The sequence below is a fragment of the Leucopleurus acutus genome (assembly GCF_964270905.1).
Source record: "Leucopleurus acutus genome assembly, chromosome: 4".
Classification (NCBI taxonomy): Eukaryota; Metazoa; Chordata; class Mammalia; order Artiodactyla; family Delphinidae; genus Leucopleurus; species Leucopleurus acutus.
The window spans coordinates 35,831,413-35,854,358 of record NC_139146.1 but is presented as its reverse complement, the minus strand read 5'-3'; the positions used below and the strand labels follow the sequence as shown (position 1 = coordinate 35,854,358).

The window sequence follows — 22,946 nt, the reverse complement described above, 5'->3', positions numbered from 1 at the left end:
CCAAGCAGTATAGCTCCAGGGTCATAACCCTGAGAAATAAGAACTTCTTACTTGTTGCATACGCACTAGTACTAAATTCTAAGTACTTTCATATTTATTTAATTCTCATGGCTTTTAACCATTAGAAATAAGAACTGACAGTGGAAGGAAGAGACAGCAGAACCATCTAATCAAACAGTCTGGTGACAAAAGAAGGAGGAAAACACTTCTGGGTGTTGATGACCGTTGATATATTTATTATCCTTTATACCAGACTCTGAGGTGAGATCTGGCATCTCTCTCACCAGTCTGGAATCACGTATAGGTAAAAGATCATTACTTCTTCAATAGTTTAAATTATTATAATCACTGCAAAAGCTAGACATACACTATACACGTATACTATCATTTGAAGTTATAATATTTAGATTATGCTGATATCGATGTTGTATTTTTTGATGTCCTTAAGAAAATGCTATTACGTGTTCTCTTGTAAGGAATCGGTGAAAGCCCTAAATGTCTGTGCATATTTTCATCCAATAAAGAAAAACCATTACCCCAGCATAAATCCCCATTGCCATGGTAAACCCATGAGGAAGTGGGCAAGAAGAGCAGACGCACACGCCTCCACAAGACAAGGACCCAAGGATAATCTTATACAAACACCCTTCAACTTCTTCAGGGCCTGCAACAGAAAATTAGACATACTAAAATACTTCTCTAAAGACATGCAGAGATGATGACATTCAATGCTTTTGCTTCAATATTCAGCCCACATCTGGATCATCACAAATCTTCCAGGAATGTTCCACTTAGAACGTCTAGTGTTCTAAGTGTTTAGAGCTAGCTTATTTATTCCTCATAGCAGCCCTACGACATAGGTAATATTATGCCCATTTTGTAGATGTCCTCAACTAAAAAGGCTCAAGTTAAAGTGATCTGCCTATGATCATGACATTGGTGAGTTGTGGAGCTAGGTTTGCACCCAGGCGGGCTGCTTCCAGAGTCTGTGCTCATAATCTCCACGCTAGCTGATTTAACCCTCTCAGGGTTAGCTTTATTTATAATTTATGGTCCCCAAATGAGGCTTGGGTGAAAACCTCCGTCCCCCAAAACATGCATTTCTAAATCAAAACATTCCAAAAATTCATTCCTAATGTAAAAAAGCATTTAAAAACCTCATACTTGAGACTCATTCTATATAGGAGGCAGTTTCCTGAGCCAGTACAGTTAGCCCTAAACTCTTATATAGGGCTTCGCATGCCAAAAATATGATGTCTTCTCTCTCATGACCATAATTGATAACTATGGCCCATAGCTCTGTCAGAGAAAAGGGGGGGGCCTTTATTCTTGGTGCTGTCCCCACATAGTAACTCCACCTTTCTCCAAGAAAGAGTATGGGAACATCTTCTGGGGAGAGTTCTGCATGAAACAGATTCTCTTCTCTTCTTGAGAATGTCATGCACAATGCCCACTTCCATTTCCCAAAGCTCAGTGATTCTAAACACTAGCAGTGGTGAAGGAACAAAATTCCTAGTCAATAATTAGAAATTTGTACTTCATACATTTGAATCAAGCCCAAGGCCAGCGCGAACCAATATGACAGCCAGGGCTATGCTTCTCAAAGCAGAAGACCACTTGTGCTGGATCTGTACGTTATCACTGATGACAGGGATATTTCTGATGAGAAACCCAGCAAGCAGCATGCCTAGAATGGAAAAGTCAAACAGCTCTTTAGTTAGTTTTCAAATACAGGCAATAGGTTTTGGCACTTTAGCTGTGAAAGAGACTACCCTATAATCCTAGGAAATACTTCCTGTTTTGCTTATCAGTTAGGTGAAATTAGGTTAAGCTTTTAATTAAAATAATATAATAAATTAGAGGAGCTAAGACAAGGCTTTAATACGAAGATAAAAACAACAGATTAGAATAATTAATAATTCCTAAATAACTGAACCTGAAAGGGAGAAACAGGATGCAGTATTTGTAGAAAGTGTGATCAAATTCTAAATGTAAAATGTTTTAATACAATGTCCAGGGACTTCCCTGGTGGTGCAGTGGTTACGAATCTGCCTCGCAATGCAGGGGACGTGGGTTCGATCCCTAGTCGGGGAACTAAGATCCCACGTGCCGCAGGGCAACTAAGTCCACGTGCCGCAACTACTGAGCTCACTTGCTCTGCAGCCCGCGCACCACAGTGAAGATCCCGTGTGCCACAATTAAGACCCAACGCAGCCAAAAATAAATAAATAAAATAAATATTTAAAAAAATACAATGTCCAACTTAGTCATCCCTTTGTGTGCAACTAGCAAAGAGCTCCTGACAGTATTGCCTATGTCAGATTACCTGAAATGTCAATAAATACCTATATGGATTCCATTTTACCTTCAAACAGGATAATTTAAGAAAAAAAGATCCTACATAACCTGCTCTGCAAAGGCTTAAGGTGAGTTATGATGAAATGGACATTGCTCTGTCATGTCAGCTGGTGACTCTTTTTTCGTTCAGCCATTCAACCTTCACCAAATGCCTTCAGTATTTTAGATACTATAATAGGCACTAGAGATATAATAATGGACAAAAACTGGGTACTACACCTCAACAAGCTTTCAGCCTCTAGGGGAGCAAGACAAATTGACAATCTGAATTTTATGGAAGCATGAGGAGGTATTGTATGAGCTGAGACGGGAGGGGAGAGTCAGAGGGGTGCAAAGAAGGAGAAGAGGGGTAAAGAGGCCGGGGAGTTGAAAAGTTTCTGAAAGAGAAAGCAGTTTCTTCCAAGGTATGAAAAAGAAGTGTGACCTTCTAGAAACTGCAAGTAGCTGAGTGTGACTGAGGAAACTGAGTAGTTTGTAAGGGAATCCTGCCCTCAGTGATAATACTTCATGCCCACGCAAAGGGAAAGACTTCTCCAGCAGATACTGTGAGGCTTCCACCCTCCGTTCTCCAGCACTACCCTCTTCTCACCATGTCCTTATAAGCACCACCCATTATATGACTGGACAAATTTACTAGTGTTGGGATGTTTTGAATGTAAGCTTCGAGAACAGAAAAGAATTACCCGTGTGGCTTTTTGTGACTTGCCCCAGACACCGTTAGGTAAAGGAGCATCACTCCCAGGCATCTTTCATCCCTGCCATTTAATCTGGAAGAAGGTCTCTAAGTTCTGAATTCTGCAGTCATGGTCTTTCTAGAATTTGTGAAAATATAAACTAGCCTACAATAACTATTTTTAAAAGAATAATGAGAAGAATAATATATGCTTATGGTAAAATTAAAAATTACTGACAAGGGTAAAAGTGAGGGCCTCTCACTGTTGTGGCCTCTCCCGTTGAGGAGCACAGGCTCCGGACGCGCAGGCTCAGCGGCCATGGCTCACGGGCCCAGCCGCTCTGCGGCATGTGGGATCTTCTGGACCGGGGCACGAACCCGTGTCCCCTGCATCGGCAGGCGGACTCTCAACCACCGCACCACCAGGGAAGCCCCCAAGGGCAACTTTTGATCTTCATTCCCCAAAGGTTTTCATTGTTAAGGATTATTTGTGCCCTTCCAAAAAGTTTCTATACCTATTTAAGCATGCCTGTGTGTGTGTGTGCTTTTGTGTGTGTGTGTGTGTGTGTGTGTGTGTGTGTGTGCTGGACACAAATGAAAGCATGTTTATATACCATTGTATAATATTTCCCTATTTAACAATATATCCTGGATATATTCCCATTGATATATATATCTGCCTTATTTTATAATAGCTGCAATAGTATCTCATTGTTTGGAAGTACAATAATTTTGGAACCAATTAATGGACTTTAAGATTTTTCATTACAAACAGTGCTGAAATGAGCACAGTTCATACATCAAGTATTTATTAAGTGCCTACTACATGCCAGACCCTTATGATACCCTGCTAATACAGATAGCAGCTAGACCAACATGGTCCTTGTCCATATGGAGCTTACATGTTTGTAGGTTTGTGTAAGTATATCCACAGGATAATCCCTAGCAGTGGAAATGTTAAGCCCTAGGGTACAGGCATATTTCATTTTCATAGATATTGACGAATTACCAAGCCCAAAATGCTGCACTAACTTTATATTTCATTAATACGTCCATAGTTCCTTACTGAAACTTAAAATGTGGATCTAAACCAGTCCTAAATTAATTATAGCATATAACTACCTGGAATCAAAAAGAATAATAATCTAACAAGAATTCAAAAATATGTTAAGAGGGCGTTTTTTGGAGTTTTAGGGGGGAAGGGAGCATTTTTTTGTTCCTCAAATGAATGTGAAAATTTCCCTGGGAACCAGTTTCCTTTGCCAATGGTCTGGATTGCTCTGGCCACCTGATATGGACTTGGCAGGCATCTTCTTGCCTCTGAGCCCCCGTTGGCCTCTCCCTCTCATGTAGGTTGTGGAGGAAAGAACACCTCCTTTGATATAGGACTATTCTTCTATTCTTTCTTTTTTTCATGGGCAAAGGAAAGTGTTCCAGGGCAACTGTTTTCACGTTTATTTTGGGAATAAAAAAAATTCTCCTTCATCCTCTATCTCTAGCAGTTATTTCAATGAGCTTATGAAAATATAGAACAGGCAATCATCACACATATTCTGTCTCAACAAGTCTTTATGGATTCAGATAATGTTTCGGTTTTAGTTACTGGCCCTACTACAGTAAAAAGTGGTAAACTTTTTTCTATCACAAGTGCAACACTACAAAAAGGGATGCTAAGATATGTAACGTATGTGATCTTTCAGAATAATTTCAGTCACCCCAGGAGATTTCATGAGATCTCAAAGCCCAAGTCTGTACCACTTGGCAATGTGGTATACTTAGTTTGTTGTAATAATAGGCATAGAATGGAAAAAAAAAAAAAAAAGGATGAGGTATAAAGTGTATTTTCATGGAGCCTAGAACAGCAGTTTCAACTTAGGTTGCATATTAGAATCACATGGGGAACTTTTAAAAATTCTGATGCCCAGGGCATATGCCACATCAATTAATTCAGAATCTCTGGGCATCAGCTTTTAAAAGACTTCATGAGGTGATTCCTATGCACAACCATGTTTGAAAACTTATAATTAGCTTATTAAAAATGCAGAATCTCAGGCTCCACCCCCAGATCTGTTTAATTAGAATCTGCATTTTAACAAGGTCCCAAGGTCATTTTTCTGCATGATAAAGTTTGAGAAGCACTGATTTAGATGTATGAGTCAGCAAACATTTTCTGTCAAGGGTCAGATAAGAGATATTTTAGGCTTTGTGGGCCACAGGGTCTCTTTCACAACTTCTCAACTCTGCCATTGTAGTGTGAAAGCAGCCACAGACAGTATGTGAATGAATGAGCATGGGTGTGTTCCGATAATATCTTATTTACAAAAGAGGTGGATTGCCAACCCTTTATCACAGCATACAGGCATATTTAGAAACAACTATTTTAACAATAATTCAGTTCATAACTTTAGAGAACAAAAAGCACTCATGATAAATAATATGAATTAAGCAAAATAACTTTATTTTTACCTAAAATTGAAAAGTATATTGAGAAATAGTGCATGGTCAAATGTAAATAACTCTACTTCTTTTTATATTTAGCTTCAACTGCTGACTACAAATTCAAAAGCAAGTAATTTTGGTCTTTGTTAGCCAATATTAATTGTCCTCACTAACATAAAATAACAGGAAAAATTGTTACTCAGGAATTGTGTGCAAATATATATGTGTGAAAGATATGTGATTATAAATAAAACTTAGTGATTTATAAATCTGTTAGAAAAGGACACAAAATGCCTTTTGTGGTATAATGAAAGTGGTAAATTAAAATTTTGTAATATGGAATTCTTTGAAGAAACATTAAAGATATAATGTCCAGTGTTAAGACTAATTTTCATGTGTTTCATGTTTGGACAGTTCTCATGGCCTCTGGAAGAATATTTTTGGCTAAATTATTTTAATAAGCATGATAATACAATACAGCCAATGGTGTGCTGGTAAATGCTTAATAAGTAGCTGTCCAAAAAAGTGTGTATTTATATATTTACATATTTATTATAAATTTTACTGATATAAGGGATGTGCAGAATACAGTTTATAAATATGCAACGATCATCGCTGTAAATTCTATAGAGCCAATCGATTCTCATAGAATGCTTTCATTGTTTTTCATTGTTGAACTCCAGATCCATAACCAACTATGGTTGCAGTTCAACAATGAATTGACAAAATCAGATTACAAATAAATGCTTGACTACTATCTGGCTTAGCAAAGAAGTCATTCACATTATGACGAGCGAGTATAGTGTCACCATGAATATCAGCTGATAATTTTGTTTATGTTAATGAGTAAGATGAAAATGAACCAATGAAAATGCAGGTTGGAACTTCACTTGTTTGTCAGTGATGTGAATGACTAACAATATAGTAAGCCCTGATTTGTAGCACTTGCTGAGTTCTGTCTTAAAGATACTTCCACCATGGCTGATGTTAAGCTACCAACATGGTGTCAAAGAATGTGGATTTAGGAAGAGGGCATGAGAGGCACACCATTATATATTATTTCCATAATATGACTTAAATATGACTTACTCTGAAGTAAACAGGATGTGTTTAGCACTTACCCAGAAGGGGAGGCAGTGGAGGTAATGTAGGTAACTTAATGAGTCCCAAAAGTTTACCTCCAATGATGGCACAATAGAATAGGATTATAATTCCAAACAGGTTTCCTCCAGGAAGACATTCAGGGCCGGTAATTGACCAAACTACAGCCCACAGAAGAACCACCATGGTAACTGAAATAAACGAGGAAAACTAGTTTCTACCAAGGAGTGGTCATCTGCAGGTTTTAATATAATCTAAACATTAAAAAAAATGAAGACACATACAAATATTTATAATCATGTGTAAGTTTTAAAGAACATCAGTAATATAAAAAACTGGGTAATTTCCAAGCACCTTAAAAAGTAGGATATTACCACAGTGCCTTTGCATCCACCTGTGTGCTCTTTCTAATCCCATCGCCCATCTGCTTTCACACTGCCAGAAGAAACTACTATCTTGGATTTTTTTTTAACTATTCCCTTATTTTTCCTTATAATTTTACCAGAAATATTCATTAGTTAATAAAAAGAGAGTCACTATCTATATATCTATATATTTCTCTTCGCAGAAACATGAGAACACTTTAACAATCACACTCCAGTATTTTAGTTCTGCCTTGAATTAAGCATTATTGTTTATTGCTTAACTATTGCTTCTTTTCTATTGTCAGTTTGTTTAGAATTACCTACATACTTACCTTTTTCTTTCATCATCATTCATTATGGCATCTCAAACCTTTCATCTCGACAATTATTTTGTTGCCTGAAGTATTTCCTTTAGCAGAGGCATGTCTGTTAGAATGTGAAATGTTTCCCTGTTTGAAAACCTTGTGTTCTACAAAATCATACATTGACAATAGAAAGGCACATGGAAAAAAGAGAGTTGGGCAGACTACTCACAACTCAAAACTTGTGACCAAAGCACTAACAGAAACAACAACGATCCTAATAAAAGTACCAGCACAGTTAAATCTCCACTAATATTTGTATCTCCCATAGTCAACCTCTTCTTTGCAGACTTCAACACTGGAACCACACTTACTATTTCAAGATGCAGAATCTTGAGAGCATTTGCTCTAAACAGAGAGTAGTTCTATCAAATCCTATCCAGACTGTAGCCTTCTCCATCAATCAAATGGTTTGTTGTTGTTAATGTTTTGTTTTGTTTTGTTTTTTAACTGAGGTAAGTGTTGGCAGCTTCTTCATCACATGTGGCTTCTTAGACAGCTGAATGTCGTGGAAAGTTTAAGTCTTTGACGTCCCTAAGAGAACAACTAACCGCCTCAAAGGAAGGTACTTACCCAGGGTGCTCAGCTTTTTAAAAGGCTTTATCTTTAAAGTTAGTAAGTCTTTATCTTTAGTTGTAATAAAGTATATACCTGATCTTTCTTGGGGGAAGGGTTCAATTCACTTTGTACTTATTTGCTATTGCTCGATGATGTTAAAGATTAATATGCCAGGAAAAATTATGTACAAAAATGCAAACTCCATATTACACTGACACAGTTCCCTATTTACCATCGCATATAAACTAAATCATGGTACAGAAACACTCTGTAGCAGAGCATGCTATATTTCTCATGAAGGTCTCCTGGTAGCAAATTTTTAGTTTTATTTATCAGGAATCATCTTTATTCTCATTCTTAAAAGATAGCTTATCTATGTATACAATTCTAAGTTGAGCGTTACTTTCAGTTCCTTGAAAATATTATTCCTTGGTTTTCTGTCTTTTGTTACTGTTTTGTAAGTCTAATTTCAGCTCTTTTAGGGAATTCTTTTTCTTTGGTTGGTTTTAAGATCTTTCTTTTCCTTTGGCTTTCTGCAAATTCAGTATATGTTTAGGAATGGCTTCCTTTTGGTTTGCTTAGGATTTATGCTTTTTATAAATTTTGTATTTCTTCAAATATTTTATCTCCCCCATTTTTCCTATTCTTTTTTTTTCTGGAACTATGATTAAATAGTCACACTCTCCTCTCCGTGTTGCTAACCCTAGTTTCATATTTCCCATCTTTGTCTTTGTGTATTGCATTGTACATAATCTCTTCAGATCTATTTGCTAGTTTACCAACTTTCTTTCCACTGACTCTGTTGTCTATCCACTGTTTTAAATTTCAATTACTGTACTTTATTTTTCATCTCTAGAACTTCAGTTTGGTTCTTGTTAAAATCTGTTCATTTTTATAAAGAGTTGTTTTGTACTCATACTTGATATTTCCTCTTCAGGTTCTTTGCAAATATCAAAAAATATTTTATATTCTATTTTCTGATAATGCAAAATGTTGAGATGTTTCCTTGTGCATTTATTTATGATTTTTTGTTTGTTTTCTTGCAACAGTGAGCTCTTCCTTGCAACTGTATCTCTGGGAATTGCTGGAGCCTTAGGTTTGAGTCTGAGTTTTTCCAGATAGGATCTGAATTTGCTTCTACCATGTGTTTAGATGCTTACAAATTGGGACCACTTTTAGATATATTTTCAGTTTGAGTTATTTTTCTATGAATTTGGAGCACAAATCAGAATGAAGTTACCCATTTTTAGTGGAGGCTGTCCCCTCCTCCAGCCAGCACCACAGTTTAGACAGACAGGTTTAGTTACTGGGCCCCTCTGCAGGGCAGGTTTACCTCAAATCCACCATCACATTGGGTTCCACCTTTGTGTGGGTGAGGGAGAATGACTTCTCCTATGATACTTCTCCCAACCTGGGCGGCTCTAGCAAAGCCTCCTATACTCTCATGGTTCTCAGAATAAATCTCAAGTTCATTGGTATTTTGCAGAAGCCTCTGGAGAGAAGGCCAGCTTGAGTGTTTATTTCTCTGTCCTACTTATACTTCGTTTTCGGTGTCCGATGACTTCCTGTTTTCTTGACAGATAAAAGGTATATTTAAAAAGCCTTAAATTATTTTCAGATGTTTTCACTGGCATAAGTGAAAGGATTATTCATTGAGTCTCCTCTACATATTGCTAGAGATCACGTCCAATGTCCCATTTTTTAAACCCTTACAGAATTGTTCCAGATTTTCTAGGCTTATGATGCTATTACAACAAAATAACAAAGGGGCCTTCAGTATTTCCCAACTGGCTATCGGGGCTGAAATTTGTAACAGGAGCTGAAAAATAATGGGAAATCAGGAATTGCCAGCTACTAACTTGTATCTTATCACAGCATAAACCTAGTTTGATACTAATTCAGAAAGGTAGAATTAAGGGTTTTCCACTTCAACATTACTTTTTTTAAAAATTGTACTTATTTTTTTTATACAGCAGGTAACTATTTTATACGTATCAGTGTATATATGTCAATCCCAATCTCCCAGTTCATCCCACCACCACCCCACCCCTGCCACTTTCCCCCCTTGGTGCCCATACGTTTATACTACTTTTTAAAAAAAACCTCTAACTTCCTTTTTCCCTCCTCATACTCAAAATGAAATTCTGAATACATAGTGAGTATACATGTATAAGGTTTCTCTAAATCATGTTTAATTCAATTAATAATTTATTTCCTATCTACAATTCTGAAAAATAATATTTTCACATGTAAGATTTACTTCTTAAGAAGAATACTTTGCATGATGAAGGGTCACAGGAAGGAGTACAGGGAAAAAAAGCAGTCTTGTAAGCCTCAGAAACGGAAGTATAAGAAAACAAGTGAGAGGTGTTTACGTATCGTGAGTCCCCATTTCTCAGGCAGCTTTAAGGACAATGATTATAGAATTTTATAAAATTGTATAAATTTTATAGTCTCCAAATCACATCATTCTTTTATACCCCTTTCCTTAATGCAATCCATATCCATTGTAGTGCACAGGTTTTAACTAGAAGTGTGTCATAACTTGAACGGTGAAAGTTTAAAAAAAATAAAAAGAACAGTAAAGGTATTAAACTATCTGTTGCCTTCTCAACTAGTGTATATTCCGGAACCTGGTTTTCTCTACATGTTTTAAGTAAAGTTCTCGTGCTGGTTTAGAAACTTCCCTAATTTCATTAAAAACATATCTAGAGCCTGAAGTACAGTATAACGTATCATACTTGGCTTCCATTGTCCCAGTGGCGAATGATAAAAATGTTTTTCAGAGCTCACAAATGAAGCATATGTATAAAGAAGTGAACCTGATTTTTCAGTAAATATAACTTCTAGATCAAACATGTTACATTCTTCAACATATTTACTGGGGGAAGCCATATATGTAATGATGCTGTCATTCCTTAACACAATTTTTGAAACTGTCTTTAAATTTGCCTTTATAGAGAAGTTTCAACCCCATTCTCCTTTTTCTTACTATATTACACATCCTCCAATATACATGCAGTATACATGCACACAACTTCCTTTTTGAACAAAAACAACATTACTGAAATTGAACGTCCATTTATTCATCAAATTGATATCAGAATAATGTTGGGATGCCTCCAAAGACCAAATCCATTCCTAAAAGACAAATATATCCCAACCCTAACACATCAAAATAGTGCAGAGATAAATTCCCCCTCCTTAACCCCCCAATTTTAAGTAATAGCAGCAATAAGTTGAATTGGAAACCAGGATCTTTACTTACAAAATGATGGATTTGTTTGGAAGTATAAATTGAGCTGTGTTTGCTCAAACATTAGTGGCATGACTTAACAGTAATAACAACCAACATTTATTTGGTGCTTTTCTGTTTATAAGTAATTTCTCAGTCATTTTTCTCATTGGAGGCCTAATGTAATCCTGTGAAATTACTCAGATACAGAAAAGGAAAATGCCCTTGACCTCTGCTCTCTCCCTCTTCCTGCTAGCGGGAATGGTGGTGACAACACTGCTCTTGGTAGCCCTGTGTTGAAAATGGTGGAGTCCTGTCAGCCTGGGACCTTGAATGACTATGGAGCAGAGCTACATACCGTTATGAATTGTTCACCTTGTAGTTTTTATGTGAGAGAGAAGTAAACGTCTTTGTGTCCTTTAAACCATATTACTTTGGAATCTCTCATTATAACAACTTCATCTTTTACCCACTTGTTCTGAATTCATCCTTATCATTTACATACCATTTGTTATTACTCTATCCAGTAAACCACGTGGAGGGCAAGCAAATGTCTGTCTTAGTCTTTGCAAGTGATTTGGTTCAGCTGGTGTTTCTTGCATTTTTTCATTGCTATTCAGTAGGTTACTTCCTTCTGTTGGTTCATTTCCATCTATACCTCTGGGGTTCATAACTGTTTCCTCCTGTGTTTAGAGCAATTAAAAAATCCTTAAAACTATATATTTGCTGTACATTTTTATAGTTACTGAGCCATCACATCACAAATCAAATTTCTGTTGCTAGAATCAAGGTTAACACTTTACAGAGGAAAAGCACAGCTTTATTACTAGCTAATTGGAGAATGTTCAGAATAAGAACAAACTATGTGAAGAGTATTTACCATTGAGTATTTACCAAGAGTATTTACCATTGAGTCACTATTTGTAGCATTATAAGTGCTTGAGTCACATAAAATCTCATTATGATTTTCAATACTGGGTTTAAAAATTAGCCTATTTAAAATATGATTCAAGACCATAGTTGGCAAATATGTCAGAGTGATTCAGAAAGAGATAATCATCTGTGGCGAAAACAAATTCACATTCATTCATTTACTTTAATTTAAGCAATAAAGACGGAAGAAACCAGAATCATTCTAGGGCTTAGGCTGGGAACACAAAGCACTTCACAGGCTCTCCATGTAGGGCCAGCTGCTAATGACTATCTAGGAAAACTGGCAGTCACACCTACTACACCAGTTTGGGGATTTAAGAATGGGGAGAATTGTTAATTGAGTGATAGAGAATGAAGAGAACACAATTCTGTCATAGATTTGGAAATGTAGTCCCCTCCTTAAGGAAATGGTTGGGATGTTCTACATTTGATCATACCTGTTGTACTTGACACCTGGAGGCTGTGTGATTCACCTCTGTGGATGGTTCTGAATCTTCATGCTTAATTGTTTTATCTTGATTCTCCATGATTTATAATTAAGAATATGATAGAGGGAAGAACAGGATCTGTTTTGAAGGAGAAAGAGTATAGATATAGAACACCAATTTGAGATTTAAATGAATGAACTGTACTTATTTTTCCCCTTAGTGGCTAAAATATTTTAAATTAGACTGTTCTTAACTTTCAATTGCTAATCTTTTCTTTGATTACAATATATAATCCTAATACTTATCTTTGTACCTTTCTTGAAAAAGCCCTTGTTTACCATATTTTTATATGATTTCCTTCCCACCCTGTTTTCTGAGTTATATTGCAAATAATCCCAGCAATATTACTGTTAAATTGTCCTCTCTAATGGGCCAAATTGAAGCAGGAAAGCTCCAGGTAATTTTCCAATGTTGATATGAGGAAATGAGTCACCAAAGAGAAATCTACGGATTCCATCATATTCAGAGAAACCAGAGTCACTAATTCCTGCCTAGTTCTTATTTCAAAATTGAAATTAAATAAAATACAACAACAATGATGGAGCAGCCACAATGTCTTAGACACTGTGATAAATGCTGTGACAGACTCTTGGTAGTCACTGTGGGTAATTCAAAGATTACCAAAGCACATCCTTTGTTCTCTACAGACTTACAGTACACCAAGAAAAATAAATTTGTATGAAGTAACTAAAAAACCTGTAGGGCAGACCTGTAGGTTGCCTTCATAAACACCCACTTCAATCTCTTCTCCCTTGGCTTCCCATGCTATATGGGCTGAAAAGCCAAATATTCCAATTCCTAGCTACTTCTGCAGCTAGAGGTGGCCATGTGTCATAGTTCTATGTAATGAGATATAAGTGGGAGTCCCTGGGGAGGGCTTTCATTCCCGAACAATAAGGCAAGACCTTTCAAGGATCATACTGTTTACTCTTTGCCCTCTCACGTTTCTTTCTCTTTCCTAGATTGTAGATATACCTCCTGGAGGGCCAAAAGTCATCTTTTAACCATGAAAATAAAAACCCCTATACAAGGACAGTAGACAAGAAAGGAGGAGGAGCTGGTTCCTTGATGACATCATGAGTTGCTGTGTCAGTCTTGGACTGCCAAGCTTTGGAGTAATTGTATAAACCACTATTACCAAGTTTTCTTTTTATTAGTAACCAAACTTATTCCTAATGCAACAAGTACGATGAGTATTATGATAGAGGTACAAACTATAAGCACTGGCAGAACCAAAGAGAAAATTATATGAGAGAAGGGAAAATCTAATTCAATACACACTTTTTTTTTTTTTTTTTTTTTTGTGGTACGCAGGCCTCTCACTATTGTGGCCTCTCCCGTTGCGGAGCACAGGCTCCGGATGCACTGGCTCAGTGGCCATGGCTCACGGGTCCAGCCGCTCCGCGGCATGTGGGATCTTCCCAGACCAGGGCATGAACTCGTGTTCCCTGCATCAGCAGGCGGACTCTCAACCACTGCACCACCAGGGAAGCCCATCAATACACATTTGAGTGCCTAATATGTGCCAGGCACTATGCTAGACCATAAAGACAGGGATAAATTAGCTAGGACCCCTGCCTCAAGGCATCATTTTCTGTTTAACAAAATGCCAAGATGCTTGCATTTAAAATTTCAATGAAAATGATATCCTTTCCACCACCACCATCATCATTTTTCTTCCTTGCAGAATACAATGTTGGCCAGAGTGGCATCTCAAAAAGCCTTCAGTTTGATTTTTATTATATATTATATAAAATAAATACAAGTATATAGAATGATACATTACATATGTGTCTGTGTTTATGTATATGTAGTTTTTAAAATTTAAATACTTCAAACTTTAGACTCATGAGAAAGAATGCCATTTTGACTGGAAAATGCTGGGTTCAGAGAACGCTTGTCTTAAAGGCATCGAGGCATGAAAGCCAGTGCGGTGCAAGGGAAAACTCTGTTAGAGCCTGTGGTGGGAGGCTATGGATAACGAGAGACAAGGCTGGAGAGTTTGGACATTGTATCCCAAACCATGGCACTTGGCCTTCACCCTCTGTAGAGACTGACCCCCTAATATAGTAGGTGACAAAGTCTATTGGCTCTGGATTTGGACAAACCTGGGTCTAAAGTCCAGCTCCATCATATACAAAATTTCTCAGGCTGTAAGTAATTCTCCATCTGTACAACAGAGACAAGAGTAGGTCCAACCATGGATATGTTAGGCATTCACTAGTGTTGGTTATTAGCCACTCATATTCCTCCTCCCTAATTATCATAAATCTCTGAGATTCTTTTTGCTTTTCCTCTTAAAGCAGGACAAGGCCTCTCCAGTCTTGAAGAATTTACTACATAATTCCATTCATTTTCTTTGATCATGATTTTAACCTCTTTCTTTCAAGGCAAACTTCTTGATTAGGGGACGTAACACTACTGGCTAAAATGAATTTGAGAATTCATTTTATTAATGTTATTCTAGTCCTTTTTAACATAAAAAATCAAAATTGGGCATGTTGCACAATATATGCTATTTTCGAGAATTCATATAGTTTTGTGTTCAAAAAAATGTCCCTATTCTCCCATAGTCTCCACCATGGATACCAAAGTACTGTTTGAGATCAGAGAGGTATTGCAGAGAGAAAAGGTAAAATAAAATACCAGTATTTTAATAAGTTGTTTAATAAAACAACTTACAACTGGTCAGTTCTGTTTGTTTGTACTCTGCTATGTTTCCATTTCCAAAAGAATACTTAAACCACCAGTCTCATTTCAAAACCCAGCTTAAATTTAGAAAAATCACAAAAATGTAACTTAAAGCAACCATGTTCATGGCATTTATTGTTCATAGTCACTGGGTCTTGAAATTTACAATATTTACAAATTTACAATAGTATATCTCCCATTAAGAAGGCAGAAGAAGGTAAAGAAATCAGAAAATATGGAAAAATGAGCTTTTTAAGGAACATAAGAAATATCATGAAGTCCATTAAAAAGTAGAAAGTTTATACTCCTTACTCATAGAGAGGCTCTCAAGTTCTCAGAGCGCATTAACTCTTATTTTGAAAACAATTCTAATGATTTTGCTCATCTGACTTCCAAATCCTCTTATGATGTTATACATTAAAATGTAGGAAGAGATTGTGATAGAGACAAATTGAGAGCAGCGTGAGTGACAGCTGACAATGAAAAAGATGGAAAAGATTGCAATCTAATGCTACAAAATGTGGGAATAAATGTCTTTTTCATAGGGGATATTTATAGTTTTGGCCGGCCAAGCATGATTCTCCCCCTTTTTTTTGGTGATAGCACACTAATTCTCTTCTGTGGAATCCATGCCTCCTCTATTCCCCATACATATGGCTCATGTGAGACTTTTATCCTTCCCTCTCTAATCCCCATGCTCCACCAATGCTCCAGAGATGAAGACACGCTTGGCCAGAGAGGGAACTCCTTCCCTGGTCACCTTGACCAGTTCAGGCATGAGCATGTGACCCACAGCTGGCCAAGGGAGTCAGGTTTAGGGTGTTTACTGGAACCCTTAAGAAAGAATTTTCTTTCTGTCGGGGTTGCTAAGCCCAGACTTGCTGTTGACAATCATTGTAACATACAAGAAAAGCCTTCTAAAGAATGAGGTAACTAACCACAGAACAAAGCAGAGTCTTAATATGGAAAGACAGAAAGAGAAAGCTCTAAATTAATAATCAATAATAAAAATAATAATAAAAAGCAATAATAAAAAGCAATAATAAAAGCATTGCTGGTACCGCTGAAAGCAGCTCCTTTTCAGTTAGGTGAGCCAATAAATTTCTTACCAGTCTGAGTTGGGTTTCTGTCACTTGCCACCAAATAAATCCTTAGTAAGAATTTTCATACCTGAATTGGCCTTGAAGGAGCCCCTGTATAATAACAGATGTTTAGAAAGGTGATTCTACATCTTTAAGAAAATGAAAAGAAAAAAATTAGGTGGAAATATTTTGTTTTAAAAGGCATTAAAATATACAGTACCGTTTAGAGCTTTTCTTTTCTTTAGAATTTGTTTATTTATATATGCATCAAAATGTGAACTCAAAAACTATACTCCTTAACAAGATCACTTTAATTCTTTTCAAGTTGCCTGGATGGTTCATAAATATTCAAACCTAGCATTCTGTGTTGGCAAATTTTTAGAGCTTTTCTTTAAAGCAAATGTTAAACAAAAATGTTGCATTCAGTAAAATAGGTGTCAGTTACCAATAAAATTAATTTAAGTGAAATGCTTTGTTTTTCAACAATGCTAGTTAAATGATATACTATAGTTAATGGACCCTAATTATTTTTTTTATTGTGTTCATGGAAGTCTTTATTTTTTTATTTTTATTTTTTTTTTTCATGGAAGTCCTTAAAAGTCTTTGGGTCCAGTAAAGGTTCAACAGAATCGATGTGAGATGCTAGGTGTCTGAGATGGAAAAGTTAAAAAGTGAGGAAATATGGAGAAACTAGATGGCTTTTAAGCAGCTAAAAATCACTCATAGTTTAATGGAATAATAAAAGTTGGAAAGGTCTTTAGAAATTACCTTGTCCAATCTCTTTCATATTTAAATAAGAAAACTAAAACTTAGAGAAGCTAAATAACTTTTCTCAGTGAACACAGCCAGTATCCGCCAAGCCCCATAGTAAAACTATAAAAATTTGTGAAATGAGGTAGTTCTTTAATCTATATCTTTGACTTCATGTCCTTTCTATCAAGTCACTGCATTATAATTTTACATTTTTGTTATATTTTGTTTAAAATTCTACTTGTATATACCCATAGTTAATTATAAGTTTGAAAACACATTCCACAAGCAAATATAAATATTAAAAATTTCTATCTTTTGTTCAGCTCTACTTTTTTCCATTGTTATCAATGTTATAGAGTTTATTACAAACAAAAATTCTTACTAATCCATTTAAGTTGCACAACATTGGTAACAAAATGAATGAAATAAGAACTTTTATTCTATTCTCTTGACAAATATTGTTTACGTATTCTGAATTATCAGTTAACTGGCTGAGTGACAACTTGCCACTTAAATATGACTTAAGATTCTAAGAATTAAGAAGCTTTTCATTTAAAAAAATATCCAGTTAAACTTAGATGGTTTGAGAGATTTTTGTATATCAGAAAATTATACTGAGAACTAGGAAGGCAAGGTACATTTTAAATAAACAGTAAAAGGGCCTATACACAGAACCAAGTTTTTTTTCCTGCCTCTCAATCAGGATATTGCTTTATTCAGACTGATACACAACCTGGAAACCATATTAGAAAAAAATGTATTTTTTTCAAATGGTGAAATTTTATAGACTTCATAAATTCAGTAAATAATGTGAGTTTAATCAAAGTTCTCTGACTCAAGTACAGATTTCAACAGAAGAATGAGGCTTGACATAAGCCCAGGGACATGGCTGTTATGACTGTTGTGACTGCCCACTTGCTTATAAGTTAGTAGGTCAAGTATTTTCTAAAAACAAATGCAAAGGCTATTGGCCAATCATGCCTCTCTTTAGCATTCCCAGTATACAGAATTTCCTACAGGACTGATACACATACTTAGAAACTATCTTGATTTAATTTGAGCTTTATTTTCCAGTATTAGGCACATATGCCACCAAAATCATAGAGCTGTGGACTTCAAAGGAACTTTGTCTTTCCTCCAAACTTGAGAGAAAACTGCAGATCAAGAATATGAGCAGTTCTGGTATGTATATATACGTAAATAAAGAGGAAAAAGTCTGTTAACATTAGTTGCCTTTGGGGAGGGAAATGGAGTTGTTGGAATTTCATTTTTATTCTCTATGTTTCTTTATTGTTAGTATTTTTACAATAAGAAGATTTTTCAGGGGCTTCCCTGGTGATACAGTGGTAAAGAATCCATCTGCCAATGCAGGGGACACGGGTTCGAGCCCTGGTCCGGGAAGATCCCACATGCCGTGGAGCGTCTAAGCCCATGCGCCACAACTACTGAAGCCCGCGTGCCTAGAGCCCGTGCTCTGCAACAAGAGAAGCCACCGAAATGAGAAGCCCTCACACCGCAACAAAGAATAACTCACCGCAACTACAGAAAGCCTGTGTGCAACAAAGAAGACCCAACGCAGCCAAAAAGAAATAAATAAATTAAAAAAAAGATTTTTAAATGCAATTTAAAATACATTTTAAAAGAATTTACGCAATTCTTAGAGCTTTAGAGAAAAGAAAATGACACAGCTTTCCTTGGTAATAATATTTTTCATAGACAGACTCTGGTAATTTGATTTTAGGTAACTTAATTCCACCTGCCACAATTTAAGTCATTTTTTTGTTTTTGTGGTTTTCAAAGAAGATGGGGGAACTGCCTAGAAGCTTCTACAGCAATTTTCAAATATTTTTTTAAGCCAGAGATCTTCTGTTAAATGAAACCTTATCCTGAAATCCAACAAATGGGACAGATAAAGGTGGAGCTGCAGAAACCCTGTCCACTCACCCCTGTTCCTCCTGGCAAGTGAAGCACACTTTGAAAACAACTTCCGTAAATATGCTTTCATATATAGAAAGAGGTTTGTTAAATCAACCTTCTCTTTTTCAGGTTATCTTATTAATCTAAGTGTTTAAAAGTGCTTTCTGTAATATTCCAGAGGAAATGAAAGAACTATCAACTTGCAAATGTCCACAGGCTCTTAGGCAAGTAAAATACACTTACTGCTATCAACTGAATTACTGCTGAAAGATCATTACATGGATAAAGAATGGTTGTTCTTGTTATTTTCTGTCTTTGGTAGGACAGGCTGACATTTAATGGGGTGACTGTACTGAGAATTTACATATATTGCTGGAGTACTCTGTGCACTGTATTCATGCATTTGAAATAGCGTCTCCATGATTGTTCATTAAGTACTCTGTAACAATTATAATAAAAATCTCCTATCTTTGGTGTTCATCCATTTATATGTTAAAAGTGTAGGGTTTCCATACCATACGGTACTTCTATGTAGAACATATTGAAACTTTCCAATTTCTGGATTCTGCTAATCAACTCTGATCTAATGCTCATTTCCCCAAAGAAGCCCTATTCCATCAGTGAGGAATTCAGATTAAGTGAAGAGTAGGGCTTAAAATTTCCTTGACAATTAATTACTGAAATGACTAAGAATGTCTCCTTGAATGAGAACTACCTTATCGGAAAGGATTAAGTGTTCCAACTGCATGCAATCAAGTTATCAAAAGAAAACAACCACTATTCTATTTGGTTAATTAATATAGTGATTTGACTGAATCATCATGAAGTAAAACACTATGCAATGAGATAGGAATAAAAGGAAATTATCCCTAGGTAAGAAGGGACCCAATACTTGCTTCTCTTTGTAAAAAATCTCTCCCCCCACCCAAAGGCAAATATGTTTAATTGAAAGTTTAAAATATTACTTTTAGGCTTACTAAAATCAGAATCTCCAGAGACAATCTCCCCAAGTGTGGCAATGTGACTTATTACCTACCTAAGAGCCACTGCTCAGGTATGCCAGTGGGTCCCTTCACCAGCCCTAGGAATAAATCATGACTGGTCTAAGTCAATCTCTGTAACATCATTCCTCTTTGCCAGCTGTCGGTTTAAGGATGAGCATGATTCATTTCTTGCCAATGAAATTTGCGGGCAAGGCTATTGCGGACCACTGGGTAAGATTTTCCTTTCTAATATAAAGACAGAGAGGCAAGAGGAGAACCCTCTTCTCTTTTTGTCTGTGTGTGTGTGTGTGTGTGTGTGTGTGTGTGTGTGTGCGCGCGCGCGCGTCTGTTAGCAGGGGAGGATGAAGCTGTGGATGGGGATTGTGTTTCTTGGAATTCTAGCAGCCATCATTTATCCATGAAGAAAACGTCAAGATTAGCTAATGGAAAGCAACCTGGACCTTGATATCAACGTGCTACTGAACAAACCTTGGATCTACTTACCTTAGATATTTCGTCGTATGAGAAAAGAAGCTTGTATTTTTGAAGGCAATTTTGGCTGAATATCCTGTTACTTATAGCCAAAAGCATCCTAACCAATACAACAGGTGACTCTGTTGCAGAGCCGTCTCTGAGAAGCTCTGATAAGAGCAGTGATGAGGAACCTTTGGCTTACACGTCTCCCTAGCTTCTTGACATGGTGCAAAACCTTCACAGAGGATGAACAAATATTGATAGAACACTGCCTTCATATCGAAATTTCTCAAAAATGTCCAGAAAATAACATTTCAGCAGCTAAAAATCAGTGCCAATGTTTTTAGCACAATTCTTTTAGTCTTTAGAGATTGCATAGCTTGTAAGGTTATATATATTTTTTCTGCCCTATCCCTGAAGTTTAGTTGTAATATTTGAATATTGAATTTTTAAAAGTTGGGCTTATAAACATATGATTGTTTTGTTACTTTCTACTCATGAAACAAAACAACAAGAACAACAAAACACAACTACCATCACTGCCTGGGGTTTCATGTTTTACTTCTCTACTTGGTAAAGTTCTACGAGTCATTCAAGATCTAACCCAAATGTCACCATCTCAGTTAGTATTTCTTAACTCCATGTAGACTAACTCTGTTCCTCTTTTTTCTCTCTAAGGACTCATTCATTCAACAAACCTCTGTTAAGCTCTTACCATGTTCTAGCCCTTGTGTTAGGGATTTGAATGTGAACAGTCTGACACAGTTCCTATAGTCAAAGGTTGCAACCTAGTCAGAGTATGACAGACCATTCCCTAGGTAACCATAATGAAGTGTGGTTAAGTTTCAATTTAAGGCACATGAGATAAGCAACCCCATCTTTTCACAATCATTGAAGTTCATCAGCCTTTTACTGCGTTTCTATGGTGTGTAAACACAAGAGACAGAAAGATGACTGAGATGCAGTCTCTGCTCTTTAAGGAAGGGACAGAGATTGTTATGTGTTCACCAAACCAGTTTCCTCTGCTGCCTAGACACACAGATAGTTGACATTTCCCAGCCTCCCTTGCAGGTCAGTGTGGCAAGTCCCTGAGTCTGGCAAAGGGATGTCGGCATAAATGATGTGTTGTACTTCCACTGCTGTAAGAAAGCTCCCATGTTTTACATTATGCTCTCTCTTTTCCTGTCCATTGCCTGGAAACTAAGGACTCCAAGGTCTTAGGGGGTGGCAAAGCCATAATATAAAAAGAGTTAGCGTTCCTGAATCACTGAGGAGAAGGCCACCAGCTGAACACCTGCTTGGACTTTATATGAATGAGAAATAAGCTTCTATTGTGTTAAGTTACTGAGGTTTTGGAGATTATCTGTTACAGCAGCTAGTGCCACCTTAAGGTAATTTAATTATAATGTGAGAAGCGCAGGCATAGCGTTAAACAGGGGAGAGGAGATAATGCCCTACGTGGCTGATACTTGAATTAAGCCTTGAAAGATGACTTAGTCTCGAAAAGAAAAGAAAGACCATTACAGGCAGAGGAACCACAGGATTAAAGGGTAAGGGGTAAAAAGGAAAGTGCAGGTAGGGAATTTTGTGCACATCCATGTCAATGAGCTCATAATGAGCATCATATGCAAGCTATGTGGAGCAGTCAGAGGAAGAAGGACATGAAAACCCTGAGTTTCCTTCTTGTGTCATTGCCTCCTACTTGGGCCATTTGGGGCAAGTTACTTAGCCAGTCTGGACAATTTTCTTCAACCGCAAAATGGTGATAATGCCTATGTCACACAAAACCTTAAACTAGTATTAAGTACATCAAGGAGTCCCCAAAAAGTCCCTCAGTGCGGGCTTGCCTGATGGCGCAGTGGTTGAGAGTCCGCCTGCCGATGCAGGGAACACGGGTTCGTGCCCGGTCCGGAAAGATCCCACATGCCGCGGAGCGGCTGGGCCCGTGAGCCACAGCCGCTGAGCCTGCGCGTCCAGAGCCTGTGCTCCGCAACGGGAGAGGCCACAGTGCGTACCGCAAAAAAAAAAAAAAGACCCTCAGTGCTTTATCTTCCTTCCATGAGATTTTCCTTGAGAAAGAAGCATACATGTACTGTACTGAAGAGCACAGATAAGGGACACGGGTAAACTCGAACCTTTCATTCCTCCTTATGAACCACAGAAACATAAATAGATTCCTAAAAAAAAACACATAAAGAGCTTTTACTGTATTGGCAAGGTATACTTATAACTTTATAAGGCTGTTCAAAACTCCTTCGAACTTATCATCATTGCACTTTCCTTAACATGTATGACCCAAGACTACAAAGAATGCTCCCTCACTACACAAGTGCATATACAGGGAGCTCCATCTCCCCACATACTAGTTTCCTAGGCTTTGTGTGAAAAAGATGTAAATTTCTTTTCCCAAGAGGAAAAATCTGTTCTATCATTAGGGTTTGTGTGCCAACCAAGAGTCAGCGGCCTCCCAATTACCAACAGGACTCACGAACAGTTAGTCATGAACCAGATAGTCAACAATCTCTTGTGATATA

General features: G+C 37.0%; 1 protein-coding gene across 3 annotated transcripts in view; it reads right to left on the bottom strand.

The window, feature by feature from the left end:
* Positions 1–6,762, bottom strand: part of SLC9B2 (solute carrier family 9 member B2) — a gene marked incomplete at its 3' end in the record, with an annotated part of 28,319 nt that extends 21,557 nt beyond the window's left edge. For 2 of the 3 annotated variants that reach the window (XM_082838355.1, XM_082838357.1), the window contains exons 1-3: positions 6,592–6,762; positions 1,545–1,687; positions 537–664 (exon numbers count right to left, since the gene is read on the bottom strand). In XM_082838355.1, coding sequence (XP_082694481.1) covers positions 537–664; positions 1,545–1,687; positions 6,592–6,757 — 437 coding nt within the window. In that variant the 5' untranslated portion in view covers positions 6,758–6,762. The remainder of the gene's footprint in view (positions 1–536; positions 665–1,544; positions 1,688–6,591) is intronic. The other variant, XM_082838356.1, reaches the window with a different exon arrangement.
* Between the last annotated feature and the right edge of the window lie 16,184 nt (positions 6,763–22,946).